Here is a 17,566-nt window from a genome sequence, read left to right as displayed (position 1 = left end):
ATACAAGAAAGAGATGGATGGGCTGATTGTGCATTTCTAGACCTAAAAAAAGCTTTTGACAAAGTACCACATAAGAAGTTGCTTAAGAAATTAGAATATGAAGGAGGAATACAAGGTAAATTGCTAAATTGGATGGAAGACTTTTTGCAAGAAAGAAAAATGAGAGTAGTGATAAGAGATCAGCACTCAAAATGGAATGAAGTAATAAGCGGTGTCCCGCAGGGAACAGTTCTGGCCCCAATAATGTTTGCTATATATATTAATGATATGGATGAAGGAATTGAAAGCTATATGAGCTTCTTTGCAGATGATGCAAAACTACTGAAAAGAGTGAAAACTGAAGAAGATTGTGAATCACTACAGAGAGATCTAAATAAAGTACAAGAATGGAGTAGGAAGTGGGAGATGGAGTTCAATACAAAAAAGTGTAGTATAATGGAATTTGGAAAAAGCAAAAACAGAATAACAGGATCATATAATTTGGGAGAAGAAGGAATAAAAAAAGTAGAAAATGAGAAGGACCTGGGAGTCATTGTTATGAATAATATGTCACCTGAGAAACATATAAATAAGATTTTTGGAGAAACTTATAATTTAATAAGAACAATCAAAGTGGCATTTACATACCTGGATGAAGAAATGGTGAGGAAAATCCTAATCACCCTGATAAGACCAAGATTGGAATATGCAGCAACGATATGGTCACCAAGTACAAAAAAATGTATAAAAAAACTTGAAAGAATACAAAGAGCAATCACAAAACTGGCACCAACACTCTCAAAACTATCATATGAAGAGAGACTAGAAAAACTTAAACTACAGACACTAGAGCAAAGAAGAGAGAGAGGAAATTTGATAGCTATTTACAGAATCATGAAAGGCATAGAAATTACTGATAGAGAGAATCTGATAAAATGGGATGACAGAAATACAAGAGGACACGGAAAGAAAATAAAAAAAGACAGCTATAGAAGAGATTTGAAAAAGAACAGCTTTCCTCACAGAGTAATAGACAGTTGGAACAAGTTAGATGAGAAAGTGGTGTGTGCAAAAACAATACATGAATTTAAAAATAGTTTAGATAAAATGAGATATGAAGACGGGACCCCACGAGCATAGCTCCCCTTCCCGTAAAATACAACTAGGTAAATACAACTAGGTAAATACACACACACACACTGCTTTTACTCAAGATTAGTAGACATAATACAAGAAAGAGATGGATGGGCAGACTGTGCTTTTCTGGACCTGCAAAAGGCATTCGATAAGGTACCTCATAGGAAACTAATAAATAAGATAGAGTCAAAAGGTGGCATCAGAGGAAAATTATTGGAATGGATGAAAGACTTCCTGATTGGGAGGAAAATGAGAGTTGTAATTAGAGAAAAATTCTCCTACTGGGAAGAAGTAAAAAGCGGTGTCCTGCAAGGATCAGTACTGGCCCCGATCATGTTCGCTGTATACATTAATGACATGAATGAAGGCGTGGAGTGCTATATAATTTTTTTGCAGATGATGCAAAATTACTTAAGAAGCTAAAAATGGAAGAGGACTGCAACTCATTGCAACAAGATCTGGACACAATATGGAATTGGACTCAAAAGTGGGAACTAAAATTCAATATTAAGAAATGCAGTATAATGGAATTTGGAAAGAGTAGAAACAGAATATCAAAAGATTACAGAATTGGGAGGGAAAAAAAAAAAAAAAAAAAAAAAAACTATGAAAAAGATCTTGGAGTGATGATTGGAAAGGACATGAAACCAGATAAGCATATAAATAAGATGTTCGGAGAAACCTATAACTTATTGAGAGCAATCAAAGTGGCATTTACTTATATGGATGAAGAAATGATAAGGAAAATACTAACTACACTAATAAGACCAAAACTTGAATACGCAGCATCACTTTGGACACCCAGTACCAAAAAGAATATTAAGAAACTAGAAAGATTACAAAGAGCGACAACCAAACTAGCACCGACACTCGCCGAACTAACATATGAGCAAAGACTATCCAAATTTAACCTACCAACTCTGGAACAAAGAAGAGAAAGAGGAGATTTGCTATCTACAGAATAATGAAAGGAATGGAAGTTTTAGACAGGAATGACCTATTAGTGTGGGAAAACGGTAAAACAAGAGGACACGGAAAAAAATTGAAAAAGGATAGTTATAGAAAAAACTTGAAAAGGAACAGTTTCCCACCCAGAGCGATATATACATGGAACAAATTAGACAACAAAACAGTATGTGCTAACACTATACAAGATTTTAAGATAAAACTTGATGCGGAGAGATACAAAGACAGGTCACCGCGAGCATAGCTCCCCTCCCGTATATTACAACTAGGTAAATACACACACACACACACACTTCAACGAACGGACGGCTTAGAAGACGTTCTGAAGAAAATTGAAGTTTCGTGGATCCCAACGCAAAGAGAAGTGCCTATTGTATTTACAGGGTGGGGGGGAAATTGCTCGTGGGGTAGTAGGAAAGTAGGGAAAGAGGAGAAGGGGAGGGATTGCTGAGGGAAATGGAAGGAAATGAGGAGGGAGAGGACTTGGCCCAGGCAGACAGGCGAAAGGTAAACAAACGGCCCCCTGACCAGCTGAGCGATGATGAAATGTCTAATAAAAATGTAAAGATTAGAAGTATAGATAAGAGCAATACAGTAGAAAGTGATGAGAATATTTTCCAGGGATTTAAAGAGGGTGGGGGGGACACAACCCCCCCCCCCTGAAAATGTAAAGATTAGAAGTATAGATAAGAGCAATACAGTAGAAAGTGATGAGAATATTTTCCAGGGATTTAAAGAGGGTGGGGGGGACACAACCCCCCCCGACTGACAAGACTAGAAGAGAAGGTCGATAAGATGATCGAGGACTTGGAGCGTAGGTTCGGTCATGTTAACAACATTATACGGAGGGTTGAAAAATTGGAAGAACTAGAGAAGGCGAACAAAAACTTAACTAAGGAAATTGAAGAATAAAAAATCAGTTAAAAGAAGTAAAAGAAGAGAATAAAGTCTTAAAGGAGAATAATAAGAACAAGGAGGGTTGGAAAAAAATCCAAGAAAATAGCAAAGTTGCATTCACTGACATAATCAGACAGCAAATGAATGAACAAACTGAAAACTCAGTTATTAAAGTGATGAGACAGGAGAATATAGTAAGAGACTTAGCAGACAGAAAGAAATGTATAATTATATTAGGAATGGAAGAGAAACATAACCCAGATAGAACCACAAGGATCAAAGAGGAAAATGAAAAAGTAAGAAATTTACTAGAATTAGTTCAGGAAGATGAACCAGAAATAATGAAACAAATCGAAGAGAAATTCAGGCTCAGGAAATATAGTACAGACAAGACCAGACCAATTAAGATTAAATTCAGGTCACAAACTACGGCTGAGAATATCTTATCCAAAACAGGGAAACTAGCAACAAGTGAACAATATAAAAAGGTATGGATAAAAAGGGAAATGAATAAAGAGGAAAGAGAGGAAGAAAAACAGAAAAGACTTGAAGCTAAGGAAAAAAACGAGATAAGAACGGAGTCAGAAAAAGAGAGATTCTATTGGAGAGTAGTGAATATGAAACTAAAGAAAGTCGACATACAAGAGAAAAACAAAAGGGAAACAGAGAACACAATGGAAGTGGCAGAAAACTAAGAGTGTCTTACACAAATATAGATGGATTAATAACAGGATTGAATGAGCTGAATGATTATTTGAAAGAAAAAGAACCAGACATAATGGGAATTGTAGAAACAAAATTAAAAGGTCCACTACCACCCAACAGTGTAGGACATGATGCATATAATTATTGGATTAGAAACAGAGTGAAGAAGGAAGGGGGTGGATTATGTTCCTGACTAAGAAGGATATAAACGTGAAGTGTGTCACATATGGAAAGAATACAGTAGAGATGATAATGATGGAAGTAGAAGACAGAGATAAGAAGAGCAGAAAGTTTGTGATAAATTATGTGCCCCCAAAAACAGCCTCATGGGAAGAGAGTGAACATAAAAGTATGTTAGAGGACACAAAGATAACATTAAACAAGATAATGGAAGAGGGAGGAAAAATAGTTATGATGGGCGACTTTAATTGCAAAGAAATCTGCTGGGAAGAAATGACAGTAAAGGGTGGAGACGGCTCATGGGGAAACGCTCTACTTGAGATGGTTACTGACCATACAATGACACAATGGATACAGGAGAACACTAGGTATAGAAATGAAGAAGAGCCATCGAGACTAGACCTAATAATTACATCCGAACCTAGAATAGTGGACAAAATTGAATATAAAACACCAATAAGTAAAAGTGACCACATATTGATTGAACTGGAACTTAATGAATGAAGAAAAATATATGAAAAGAAATTAACAATATAGAAAAGGAAGAATGTATGAAAAAACAAACTTTGATAAAATAAGAGAATTCTTTCAAAAGGAAAACTGGGAAGAAATATACAAAGAAGAAACAACAGTAGAAGAGAAATGGAATATTTTGACAAAAATTTACAAAAAAAGGAGTGGAAAGTATGTCCCAAGACAAAAACAAGAAAAAGAATATGTAAAATGCTGGTACAACAAAAGTTGTAGGGAGTTAAAAGACAAAAGAGACAAAGCCTGGACCAGATTGAAAAAATACAGAAAACCTGAAAAATGGAAAATATATACCTGTTATAGAAATGAATATGTACAAATGTGCAGAGAGGAAAAGAGAAAATATGAAAAAGATATCATAGAAAAGTGAAAAGATCAACCAAAATTATTCTACAGATTTGTAAACAATAAACTGAAAAACAAACAAGACTTGGAGAAATTAAGACAGGAGGGAGTTGAATACACTGAGGAAATGGAAATGGCGGAAATTATGAACAAACATTTTAAATCAGTGTTTACAAGGGAGAACATACAACCTGAAGAGAACGAATGGAAAGAGAAAGTCCCCCCTATGGAAGAAATAGAAGTAACAAAGAATGAAATATTAACACACTTGAGTAATCTTGATGTCAGAAAATCGCATGGACCAGATGAAATAGCAAACTGGATACTGTAAGAATGCAGGAATGAACTGGCAGACAAAATACATAGCATACTAAATAGTTCCTTGAAAGAAGGAAAAGTTCCAGAAGATTGGAAAAAAGCAAATATAGTACCTATATATAAAGGAGGAAATAAAGAAGAACCTACCAACTATAGACCAGTCTCTCTAACAAGTACAATAGCAAAAATTTGTGAAAGAATTATCAAAAGTAGATGGGTAAAATATTTAGAAAAAAACAAAGTGTTAAATCCAAGGCAATTTGGATTCAGACAAGGACGATCATGCGTCACCAATTTAATATGTTTCTATTCAAGGCTAATAGATATAATACAAGAAAGAGATGGATGGGCGGACTGTGCATTTCTAGACCTAAAGAAAGCTTTTGACAAAGTACCACATAAGAAGTTGCTTAAGAAATTAGAAACTGAAGGAGGAATACAGGGCAAACTGCTAAATTGGATGGAAGACTTTTTGCAAGAAAGAAAAATGAGAGTAGTGATAAGAAACCAGCACTCAAAATGGGATGAAGTAATAAGCAGTGTTCCGCAGGGAACAGTTCTGGCCCCAATAATGTTTGCTATATATATTAATGATATGGATGAAGGAATTGAAAGCTATATGAGCTTCTTTGCAGATGATGCAAAACTACTGAAAAGAGTGAAAACTGAAGAAGATTGTGAATCACTACAGAGAGATCTAAATAAAGTACAAGAATGGAGTAGGAAGTGGGAGATGGAGTTCAATACAAAAAAGTGTAGTATAATGGAATTTGGAAAAAGCAAAAACAGAATAACAAGAGCATATAAATTGGGAGAAGAAGGAATAAAAAAAGTAGAAAATGAGAAGGACCTGGGAGTCATTGTTATGAATAATATGTCATCTGAGAAACATATAAATAGGATTTTTGGAGAAACTTATAATTTAATAAGAACAATCAAAGTTGCATTTACCTACCTGGATGAAGAAATGGTGAAGAAAATCCTAATCACCCTGATAAGACCAAGATTGGAATATGCAGCAATGATATGGTCACAAAGTACAAAATAATTTATAAAAAAACATGAAAGAATACAAAGAGCAATTACAAAATTGGCACCAACACTCTCAAAACTATCATATGAAGAGAGACTAGAAAAACTTGAACTACAGACACTAGAGCAAAGAGAGGAGATTTGATAGCTATTTACAGAATCATGAAAGGCATAGAAATTACTGATAGAGAGAATCTGATAAAATAGGATGACAGAAATACAAGAGGACACGGAAAGAAAATAAAAAAAGACAGCTATAGAAGAGATTTGAAAAAGAACAGCTTTCCTCACAGAGTAATAGACAGTTGGAACAAGTTAGATGAGAAAGTGGTGTGTGCAAAAACAATACATGAATTTAAAAATAGTTTAGATAAAATGAGATATGAAAACGGGACCCCACGAGCATAGCTCCCCTTCCCGTAAAATACAACTAGGTTAAAAAAAAAAAAAAAAAAAAAAAAAAAAAAAAATTAATAATAATAATAATAATAATAATAAAAAAAAAATAAAATAAAAAATAATAATAATAATAATAATAAAAAATTACATTTCAGAAATATGTTGCACCAGTGTCTATTTTGATAATGTGGGGCTGCTTTACTGTGTGAATAGAGCAGTTACAGAAAGATGTGAGAAAAAAAAGAGGAAGTATAGTAGAGGTTGTACAAGATACAGAACACTTGTGACCTCTAGAAAGACCCATGTAGTTCCAATAGGTGAAGGAGATGGGAATGATCTCCTAAGTTTGTCCCCATCCTGTGGATCCTGATTGGGGCATTCACTGCTGAAGTTTTATATCATGAATATTCAAAGATATTCTATTGGCATCCCTATGGGCTAGTCACATGGCATTCTTTTAAAATGGAAGACTAATCTCCTAAAAATAATACTGATCACTTCTAACTTCAACTACCATTCTAAAAGAGAGAAGGGACAACAAATGGGTTTCTGGATGGGTATGGGATTGTGTATTCACTTGGTCTTTGGATCGCATGTTGGACTCGTGATCGACAGCTATTTCCCTCCTGGAAGAGAGCTCAGAGCTCGTAGGTCCGATCTATGGGTAATGCTATGACCTTGCACACACACACACCCCCAACTCCCCGCCCACGAGAGTCAGAGTAACGACCCGAAGCGCAGCGGTACCGAAATAATTTCGGCCCTGGGCAGGATTCAAACCAAGAACTGCGGGCCACTATGGTGGCAGTTCAGCGCTTTACCAACTACACCACTGTGTGTGTGTGTGTGTGGGGAGGAGGTTGTACATGCTTCAACTCAACCACCCTATTACAAAACGGGAAGGACTTTCTGGTATATGTATGTATAATTTCCCTTCAACCTCACTCAACATTCCTTGCTATATGTGACCATAAGTGACCTTAAACTCTTCATTTTCTCCAGTGCTGACTCCAGTGCTGACAGCACTGTATGGGGCAGAAACATGGAACATAAGATAGGAAGAGAGCAAGAGTCTAAATGTGTTTGAGATGAAGTGTCTGAGAAGTATGATGGGGGTTACTACTGATCCCTCTGAGGAATGAGGAATGAGGAGGTGAGCAAGAGAACAGGGGTGGAAAGGGAGTTGGGAGATAAGGTTGATGAAAGAGTATTGGGATGGTTGGACATATGGAAAGAATGAGTGAAGAAAGATTAGTAAAAGAGGTGTGGTGACGAACTGTCGAGACTAGATTTAATATTTACAACATAACCTGAAATAGTGGATAAAATTGAATACAAAACACCATTTGGAGTGTCCACATACTAATAGAGGCTGAACTAAAGAAATGGAGAAATGAAAAATACAGAAAAGGAAGATTGATGTACAACAAAACGGACTTTGGAAAACTTAAGAAATTCTTTCAAAATGCAAATTAAGAAAAGTTCTACATTAACCCCTTCCATACGGTGCCGCATACGTAGGCAGCATGAGGAGCAAGTGGATACGCGAGGCTGCCATGTCGGCGTCTTGATTATATTTATTGTAGTTGCCCCTGCGTAATGACATACTCTCTAAACTGTCTTCATCACATTTTCTATGGTTATCAAAATTCACAGGTGAAAGAGAGAACAACCAATATAAGCGGTGACTATATTTGATGTTGCGAGTATTATTATGACACATCGTACGTCTGGCAGCTAATGCTGCCCGCGACATTTTGGCCCGTACTGAAGAGGTTAAAGAGACAAAAGTGGAAGAGATATGGACAATCTTGATGGAAATCTATAATGAAGGAATAAATACGTACCAAGACAGAAACAAGAGGTGTACATTAAATACTGGTTTAACAAAAGATGCAGTGAGGCAAAAGATAGAAGAGACACAGCTTGGAAAAGATGGAGAAAATATAAAAAATCTGGAAAATGGTAAATAGATTTTAACTATAGAAATATGTAAAAGTACGCAGAGAGGAAAAAAAGAAACTATGCAAAAGACATCATAGAAAAATGTAAAGATTAACCCAAACTATTTTATAGATATGTGAATGGCAAACTTAAAAATAAACAGGAAATGGTGAAACTATGCCATGGAAATACAGAATACACAGAGGATCTAGAAATAGCTGAAGTCATGAACAATCACTTCAAGTCTGTTTTCACTAGAGAAAAAATATAGCACTGGGACAAAGGAAGTGAAGTGCAATTTCCCCCCCCATAACGTAAAAAGCTAAAACAGCCAAGGCAACATAACACATCCCTGACAAAGTCCCACCTTTACCTCAAACCACTCGCTCTTTCCATTTCATGACTGCTCTCAACAGCTTTCCTCCTAACCCATATATTTGCAATACCTCCCACAGTGCCTTCCTGTCTACCCTGTCATAAGCCATTTCCATACATATAAAAGCACAAAAAATATTCTTACCTTTTCCTACAGCTTTCTCACATATGTCTTATCACAAAAATCTTATCTATGCAACCCCTACCTGTCCTAAATGCACACTGTTCCTCATCAATTACTCCCTCTGTTCCTCTCCTGATCCTCTCAACCATGACCTTCCCTTAAGCCTTCCCAAATACACTTAACAAACTGATCCCTCTGAAACTACTACACTTGCACTTATCCCCTTGCCCTTTGTAAAGTGGAAGTATAGAGGCACTCTTCCAGTCCTCCACCACTCTACCCTCTCTTAAACAAACATTAAATAACCTCACCAGCCAGTCCACCATCACTGTACCTCCTTTTTTTTTTAGACATTCTGCATGACACCCATCCAGACCAGGTGCCTTACCTGCTCTCATCATTTTTACAACTGCCTTCATCTCATCTTTCCTTATTTCTCCTCCATTTTCCTCACTCATCACAGTGATTTTCTTAATGCTTCCCAGTGCAACTATCTTTACCTCCCTATCCTCCTTCACATTTAGCAACTTCCTAAAATACTCTGCCCATCTTCCTCTTACTGCCATCTCTTCCATTATCATCTCTCCATCTGCACCTTTTACCTTTTCTTCTCTATTTGATTCGTCTCCTTTTCCTCTTAATTTCTTTCCAAAATATCTTTTTAATACTTTTTCAAAATTTTCTGTCATGCTCTTACCCCATTTCACATCTGCTCTCCTCTTTGCCTCCTTTACCTTATGCTTTACTCCTCTTCTCTTTGTACCTCTCATATGATTCTCTCATTCTATTTTGTAACCAATCTGTGAAAGCTTGCTTCTTCTCTTCTACAACCTTCTTTGCTTCCTCATCCCACCCCTCACTACCTTTCCTTCTATTTCCTCCCATCCTCCTTGTTCCACACACCATCTTTGTACATGTTGTGACTCCCTCCTTGAAGGATGAATGGTAGATTAAGAAATTAATAACAGACTGAGTAGTTGGGAGATACAGGGTGCCAGGGAGGAACTATAGAAGAAAAATGTTAGAGATTTGAAAGGAAACAATGAGAACAACCAGTGTTTAACCACTTCACTCCGGGCCAAAATCTTGTGGGGAGCATTAGCTGTCAGACGTACAATGTTGTGTCATAATACTCTCATTACAAAAAATAAAGTCACTGCTGTATCGATCGTTCTCTCTTTCACCCATGAATTTTGATAACCATAGAAAATATGATGAAGCCAGTTTACAGAGTATGGGGGTCACGCAGGTACAACTACAATAAATATAATGAAGACGCTGACATCGGCATCCTTGTGTACCCATTTGCTACTCATGACACCTACGTAGGCATCAGCGTATAGAAGGGGTTAAGAGTCCAGGGTGGTGGGTGAGAGGTTAGTTGAAAAGGCATTAATGAACTATGTAGTTGTGTCCAAAATGAGGATTACATGAGATCTGTATTATGGGTAGATCTTGAATGTAGAGAGTGGGGCGGTAGGAAAAGAGGAGATACAATGAGAATTAAGAGGAATGAAGACGGGTAAGGTACTTAGATTAGATGGTTGTCATGTGGAGGGTCTGATGAATGTTGTAATAGAATGGCTAGTGAGACATATGTGCCTAAGGCAAGGAAAAGTGTGGACTGGAGGAGTGTATGCATAGTTCCACTGTACAAGGGAAAAGGGGAAAAGTATGAATGTAAGCATTTTAAAGGTGTAGTTAAGGTGGGAGGTTGCTAAATGAGTGGATTAGGATAAGGACAGAAAAAGTAACTGGAAAAGAGCAGTGTGGGGTTAAGATAAGATTTATAATAAATTTTTACCTTTACAGCAGATGTGGAAGAATTTCTTGCCAAAGGTAAAGTAATCTTTTGAGCTTTTGTGAGTTTTGAGAAAGTATATGGCACAAGTTGATAGAGGGGCATTATGGGATATGTTATAGATGTTTAGTACATAAGTAAATATATTGATAGTAGTAAAATTATTAATTTGTGTGAGAATATGGAATGAAGAAAGAGGTAAGGTGGAATTGTCCCTGTGTTGCAATGTCACTATGGTTGTTCAACATGTAAATGAACTGGATAGAGGGGGGTAAATGCAAGGGGTTTGGAATTAGTGAAAGTGGAGGGAAAGGGGAGATGAACCAGTTATTTGTGGATGACTGCATAAGCTGAGTCAGATGAGAGGCTGAAGAAATTTGTGAGAAGAAAGCTGATATGCAAAACACATCTCAAATATATTTAGGATCTTCCTTTCAGCCTTCTTCAAACTGCAAGTGCCCTCATACAACCTTCTTTTTGCATTTATCTCCATATACCTATTTTGCATAACACTTTTCATTCTAACCATTCACTTACCTCCTTGAGCCTATAATTAACTTCTTTTTCCAATCCATACAATGCCACATGCAACCACAAATACTTAAAGCTATCCATTTCTAGCCTCTTACCCTTCAAACTGACCTCCAAACTGCCACCCTTATCACTCTTTCTATATAGTATCACCTTACTTTTGCCCACATTCACTTTAAGATTTGTCTTTTCACATGTGCTTTCAAACTAAACCATAACTGCTTCAATCCATCCTCAGACTTTGCTACAAGTGCAGAGTCATCCACAACAGGCTTGCCTCCAACTTCCCTCCACTCTTGCTCACTAACTTCATACCTCAGCCTATCACTTATATTTACCTTCCTCAGTCCCTAATCAATATACACATTGGACAATCATGGCAACATTACACAACACTGGTGCAACTCCACCTTTGATAGAGAATACCTTTAAATAGTTACCTGTGACAGATTTTTCTTCAATATCCACATAAGTAACCTCAAAGTTGGCCTCCTGTGCGAGATCCTGTAGAAGCTGTGTAAAGTCCAGTGACACTGAGCTCAAGGTGATCGTCTGTAAACATAAGACCATCCTCAAAACCAGTAATTAGAAAAATGTGCTTAGTAATACAGAAACAGAATGACAGTAAAATACAGGAAAAATATTCAACAATCAAATAATCCACTGCCTCAGGTTTCTTGCAAAGACCCACAGCTCCCAGGTAACCTGGCAGGTCTATAGTTTACTCCAGGAAGAAATATTGTGTTGGTGTGTGGATAATGTTGGCCAGTGTTGGTTGAGCACAGCCCTCTGTGTAATGGTTGTATTCAGGGCAGTTTTATTCTGTGGCAAAGGCATGTGATGGTACAGTTTTAGTGCTGAATGGTGTCTTGAACACAATCATGCTAGTGTGGCTCCAGCATTTTTTGAGAGGAATTTTTCTATGGGGCCAATGTTTAGGAGTTGTGGAATATCATGTTTGGTGGTCTATCTTCAGGAACTTGTTGAATGATCTGGAGGTATTTACCTTGTTGTATTCTATGGGAAGGGGAGCTATGCTCATGGTGTCCCATCTTTTTATCTTGCAACATCTAGTTTTTTCTTAAATTCATGTATGGTATTTGCACACACTATTGTTTCATCCAATTTGTTCCAGACATCCACCACTCTGTGTGGAAAGCATTTTTTTTTTTTCTTTTTTTTTTTCTTCTGTAACTGTCCATTTTGAGTTTCTTTTCATGTCCCCTTGTTTTCTTCTATCCCAATTTAATAAGTCTTCTCTATCAAGGACTTCCATGCCCTTCATTATTCTATAAAGGGCCAACAGATCACCTCTTTCTCTTCTTTGTTCCAGGGTTGGTAGTTCCAGTTTAGACAATCTTTGCTCATATGTCAACTTTGAAAGTGTTGGGGCCATCTTTGTCATTGATCTTAGGATTATTTCTATTTTCTTTATATTCTTTTTTTGTATTGGGTGTCCACAGTGTCGCTGTGTACTCCAGTCTTGGTCTTATCAGTGTGATTAATATTTTCTTTACCATTTCTTCATCCAAGTAATTAAAAGCCACTTTTATTGAGCTTAACAAATTGTAGGTTTCTCTATTTTGTTTATGTCACGGGACATGACCTTTGTGATGATTAATTCCAGGTCTTTTTCAGATTCCACTTTCTTAACTTCATTTGCACCAATTTTATACTGTCCCAATATCCCCCCCCCCTTTTTTTTTTTTTTTTCTTTTTTACTTTTTCCAAATTCCATTATGCTACATTTCTTAATGTTGAAGTTCACTTCCCACTTCTGACTCCATTCCCAAACCCTGTTCAGATCTACCTGTAGTGAGTCACAGTCAGTTTCATTACTCTCTTTAGTGGTTTTGCATCATCTGCAAAGAAGTTTATGTAACATTCCACACCTTCATCCATATATAGCAAATATTACTGAAGCCAGTACTGATCCCTGTGGAACACCAATAATCATTTCTTCCCAAGTAGAATTTTTATCTCTGAGTACCTTTTTCATTTTTCTTCCATGCAAGAAATCCTCCACCCATTTCAATAGTTTTCCTTGTATACCTCCAGTTGTTGCAAGTTTTCTTAATAATTTTTTGTGGTACTTTATCAAATGCCTTTTGTAGGTCCAGGAAAGCACAGTCTGCCCATCCATCCCTTTCTTGTATTATATCTATTAACCTAAACAGAAACAGATCAAATTTGTGGCACATGATCTTCCTTGTCTAAATCTGAATTGTCTTGGATTTAGTATATTCTCTCCAGATGTTTTGTCTATCTACTTTTTGATGACTCTCACAAATTTTGGTTATTGTACTTATAAGGGAGACTGGTCTATAGTTTGTTGGGTCTTCCTTGTTTCCCTTTTATATATTGGTACAATATTGGCATTTTTCCAGTCATCCAGTAGCTTTCCTTGAGTGAGCAATCTATTATCTTGTATATTTTGTCTATTAGTTCATCTATACATTTTTTTAGTATCCAGTTTGCAATATTGTCTGGGCCATGTGATTTTCTGACATCAAGGTTCATTATTTGGTCCCTTATTTCTTTCTGTGTCACAGTTATTTCTCTTATTGGGGGATCTTTCTCCACTTCCTTCATCCCAATTGTGTATGTTTTCTTTAGTGAACACAGATTTGAAATGTTTGTTCATAATTTCAGCCATTTTTATATCCTCTGTGTATTCTATGTTCCCTTGACGTAGTTTTACTATTTGTTTATTTCTTAGTTAAAATTCACATATCTATAGAATAATTTAGGTTGATCTTTACATTTGTCTATTATGTCTTTTCCATAGTTTCTTCTTCCCTACGTATTTTTACATATTCACCTTCCATTTTTTTTTCTTTTTTCTTGTTTTTCAAAGATTTGTCTCTTCTCTTTTTTGCCTCACTACACATTTTGTTATACCAGCACTTAATGTACACCATCTCCTGTTTTTGTTTTGGTACATATTTATCCACTCCTTCATTATAGATTTCCTTCAAAATCATCCATTTCTCTTCCACTTGTGCTTCATTACAGAATTTTTCTCAACTTACTTTATGAAAGAACTTTCTAAGTTTCCCAAAGTCCATTTTGTTATGCATTAGTTTCCTTTTCTGTGTTTCTTGTTTCACTCCTTACATATATATATTTATATATATATATATATATTTATTTTAGTTTGAGCTCAAGCAGTATGTGATCACTCTTCCTAATTGGTGTCTTGTATTCAATTTTATCAACAATTTCAAGCTCTGATGTATATATATCAGATCTAGTCTCGATGGTACTTCATTATTTCTATATCTGGTATTTTCTTTTACTCATTGAGTCATTTTGTATTCTATGGTCATCTCAAGTAATATGTTTCCCCAAAGGTCCTCTCCACCCTTCACTGTCATCTTCTCCCAACATATATCTCTAGAGTTAAAATCACCCATAATTACTAGATTTCCTCCTTCTTCAGCATTTCATTTAATATATACCTTGTGTCTTCCAACATGTTGGATTAGTCACAATCCAAGAACATGTTTTTGGGGGCAAAAATGGACACAATATATAACATAATAAGTTGCTCACTTAAACTTGGAAAAATACCAAAAGACTGGAATTTTTTTTAACATTGTACCAATATATAAAGGAGGAAACAAGGAAGAACCAGCTAACTATAGACTGGTACCACTAACAAGCATTTGTGAGAAAAATATCAAGAATAGATGGGTAAAACACTTGGAAGAAAATAATATAATAAACCCAAGACAATTTGGGTTCAGACAGGGAAGATCATGTACCACAAATTTTAATCTGTTTTTAATCAAGACTAATAGATATAATACAAGAAAGGGATGGATGGGCTGATTGTGCTTTCTTGGACTTACAAAAAGCTTTTGACAAGGTACCACACAAAAAATTATTAAAAAAATTGGAACATATAGGAGGGATACAAGGCAACCTGCTAAAATGGATGGAGGACTTCCTGAATGGTAGAGAGATAAGAGTAGTACTCTGAGAAAAATATTCAGGTTGGAAGGAGGTGATTACAGGAGTTCCGCAAAGATCTGTATTGGCTCCAATAATGTTCGCTATTTATGTGAATGACATGGATGATGATGTGTAATGTTACATGAGCTTCTTTGTAGATGACGCTGAATTAAGGAAAGTAAAAACCGAAACAGATTGCAAATCACTACAGGAAGACCTGAATAAAGTTTGGAAGTGGAGTCAGAAATGGGAAGTGGACTTCAACATAAAAAAGTGTTGCATAATGGAGTTTGGAAAAAGTAAAAATAGAATATCAGGACAATATAAAATTGGAACTAAGGAGGTAAAGAATGTGGGATCTGAAAAAGATCTGAGAGTAATTATCTCAAACAACTTATCCTCTGATAAACAAACAAAATTATCGGAGAATCTTATAACTTCCTAAGATCAATAAAAGTGGCTTTTACATATTTGGACGAAGAAATTATTAAAAAAAATATTAAGTCACTCTGATAAGGCCTAGACTAGAATATGTGGCAACATTGTGGTCATCCAGTACCAAAAAGAATATAAAGAAAATTGAAAGAATCCAGAGACCAACCACAAAAACGGCTCCTGCACTTTCAAACTTGTCATATGAGGAGAGACTGGCTAAATTGGAGTTACCAACTTTGGAGCAAAGAAGGGAGGCGACCTACTGACCATCTAAAGAATCATGAAGGGCACAGAAATACTCAATAGAGAGGACTTGTTAAATTGGGACAAGAGAAACACAAGAGTACATGGAAAGAAACTAAAAAAAACATAGTTATAGAAGAGATCTGAAGAAGAACAGTTTTCCACATAGATCAAACTGGATGAAAAAATAGTATGTGCAAAAACCATTCACGAACTTAAGAGCAAACTAGCCACTGCGAGATACAAAGGTGGGACACCACGAGTGTATCTCCCCTTCCCGTAAAAAAGAACTAGGTAAATACAACTAGGTTGGTAAATACATAGATCGATCACAAACTTTCTACTTTTTATGTCACTATTTTCAACTCTTATCATGATCAATTCCACATTTTCTCCTTCAGTGATCTTTGTCACATTTAAGCCCTTCTTAGTCAAAAACTTGACTCCTCCACCCTGTTTTTCCTCTCTATTTTTCATTCAGTGATTGTATAAACCTTGTATATTTATAAAAGCTGTTCTTTTTCAGATCTCTTCTATAATTATCCTTTTTTGAGTTTCTTTTCATGTTCTCTTGTTTTTCTATTGTCCCGCTTTAATAAACCATCTCTATCTAGGATTTCCATTCCTTTCATGATTCTATAGTCAACTTAGGTTAGGTAAATACATATACCAATGACTTACAAGGGAGGTAGCCAAAGTCAAAGGCATAAATCTACTCCCACCCATTTCATCCCCACATACTCCACTCCCAATCACTACCCTTCCCTCCTTTTCTTGGCTCCTCCCTGCATCTAACCCACTGAAGCAATATAGCAAGACACAGCACATCCACAGCAAGGCAGCCTCATTTAATCGGCGACCCCTACCCTCTGTTCCCTCATGCAGAAAAAGAGAAAACAGGGAGAAATCCCTTTGGGCTGCATCAGAATATCATTTTCACCCACTCCCATGCATCACAGCATCATCCATACACAACCCCCCCATATGCCTTTGTGCAGCACATGTAGGGGGCAGCAATTCTAGTCTATGCTGCCCACAAAGCTTTAACAAAATAATCATAATAAAAAAAAAATCAAAGCCCTGAATATATTACTATAATATATGAATTTTGCATTAGAATCAATGGAATATGAAATATTTTTCTCTATCCTTTCTGCAATAGGGACATTAAATACAATTTTCAATTTTTTTCTTTTTAAATATTTTGCAAGCCAGTAAGGGATGGTGATGGAAAGTGGTGATGGAGGTGCATAATTGAGAACTTTGCCCCAGGGTGTACACAACCATTCTCCACTCATCCCTATCTTCTGTCTTCTCCCTTCCTTCCTCAATAGACATCCCCCTCTTTCCCAATGCCCCTTTTACCCCATCCATCCATCTCACCCTTGTTCGCCCCCTCATGTTCACTCTCTCCACCTCTGCCTTCCACATTTCTTTTACTTATCTTTCTTCATTCTTTCCATGTGTCCAAACCATTCCAATACTCTTTCATCAACCCTATATCCCAACAACTTTTCCACCCCCGCTCTTCTCACTCTATCCGGCCGAGTAACCCTTACCATGCTTCTCAGGTATTTCACCTCAAACACATTTAAATTATTCTTCTTTTATGTTCATTTCTGCCCCATATGGTACTGTCAGCACAACCATTCCTTCATACTAATAGA

The 17,566-nt window shown here is 36.4% G+C and overlaps 1 protein-coding gene across 2 annotated transcripts in view; it reads right to left on the bottom strand.

Moving 5' to 3' along the window:
* The window catches only part of loqs (double-stranded RNA-binding domain-containing protein loquacious), a 181,044-nt gene that overhangs the window by 3,955 nt on the left and 159,523 nt on the right, over positions 1 to 17,566 (bottom strand). For both annotated transcript variants that reach the window (XM_076208516.1, XM_076208515.1), the window contains one exon: positions 11,705 to 11,816. In XM_076208516.1, the coding sequence (XP_076064631.1) occupies positions 11,705 to 11,816 (112 nt within the window). The remainder of the gene's footprint in view (positions 1 to 11,704; positions 11,817 to 17,566) is intronic.

This window comes from Oratosquilla oratoria, chromosome 25 (assembly GCF_046742065.1).
Source record: "Oratosquilla oratoria isolate Oo_2021 chromosome 25, ASM4674206v1, whole genome shotgun sequence".
Lineage (NCBI taxonomy): Eukaryota > Metazoa > Arthropoda > Malacostraca > Stomatopoda > Squillidae > Oratosquilla > Oratosquilla oratoria.
The sequence above is the reverse complement of the archived record's forward strand: the minus strand, read 5'-3'. Positions and strand labels throughout refer to the sequence as shown.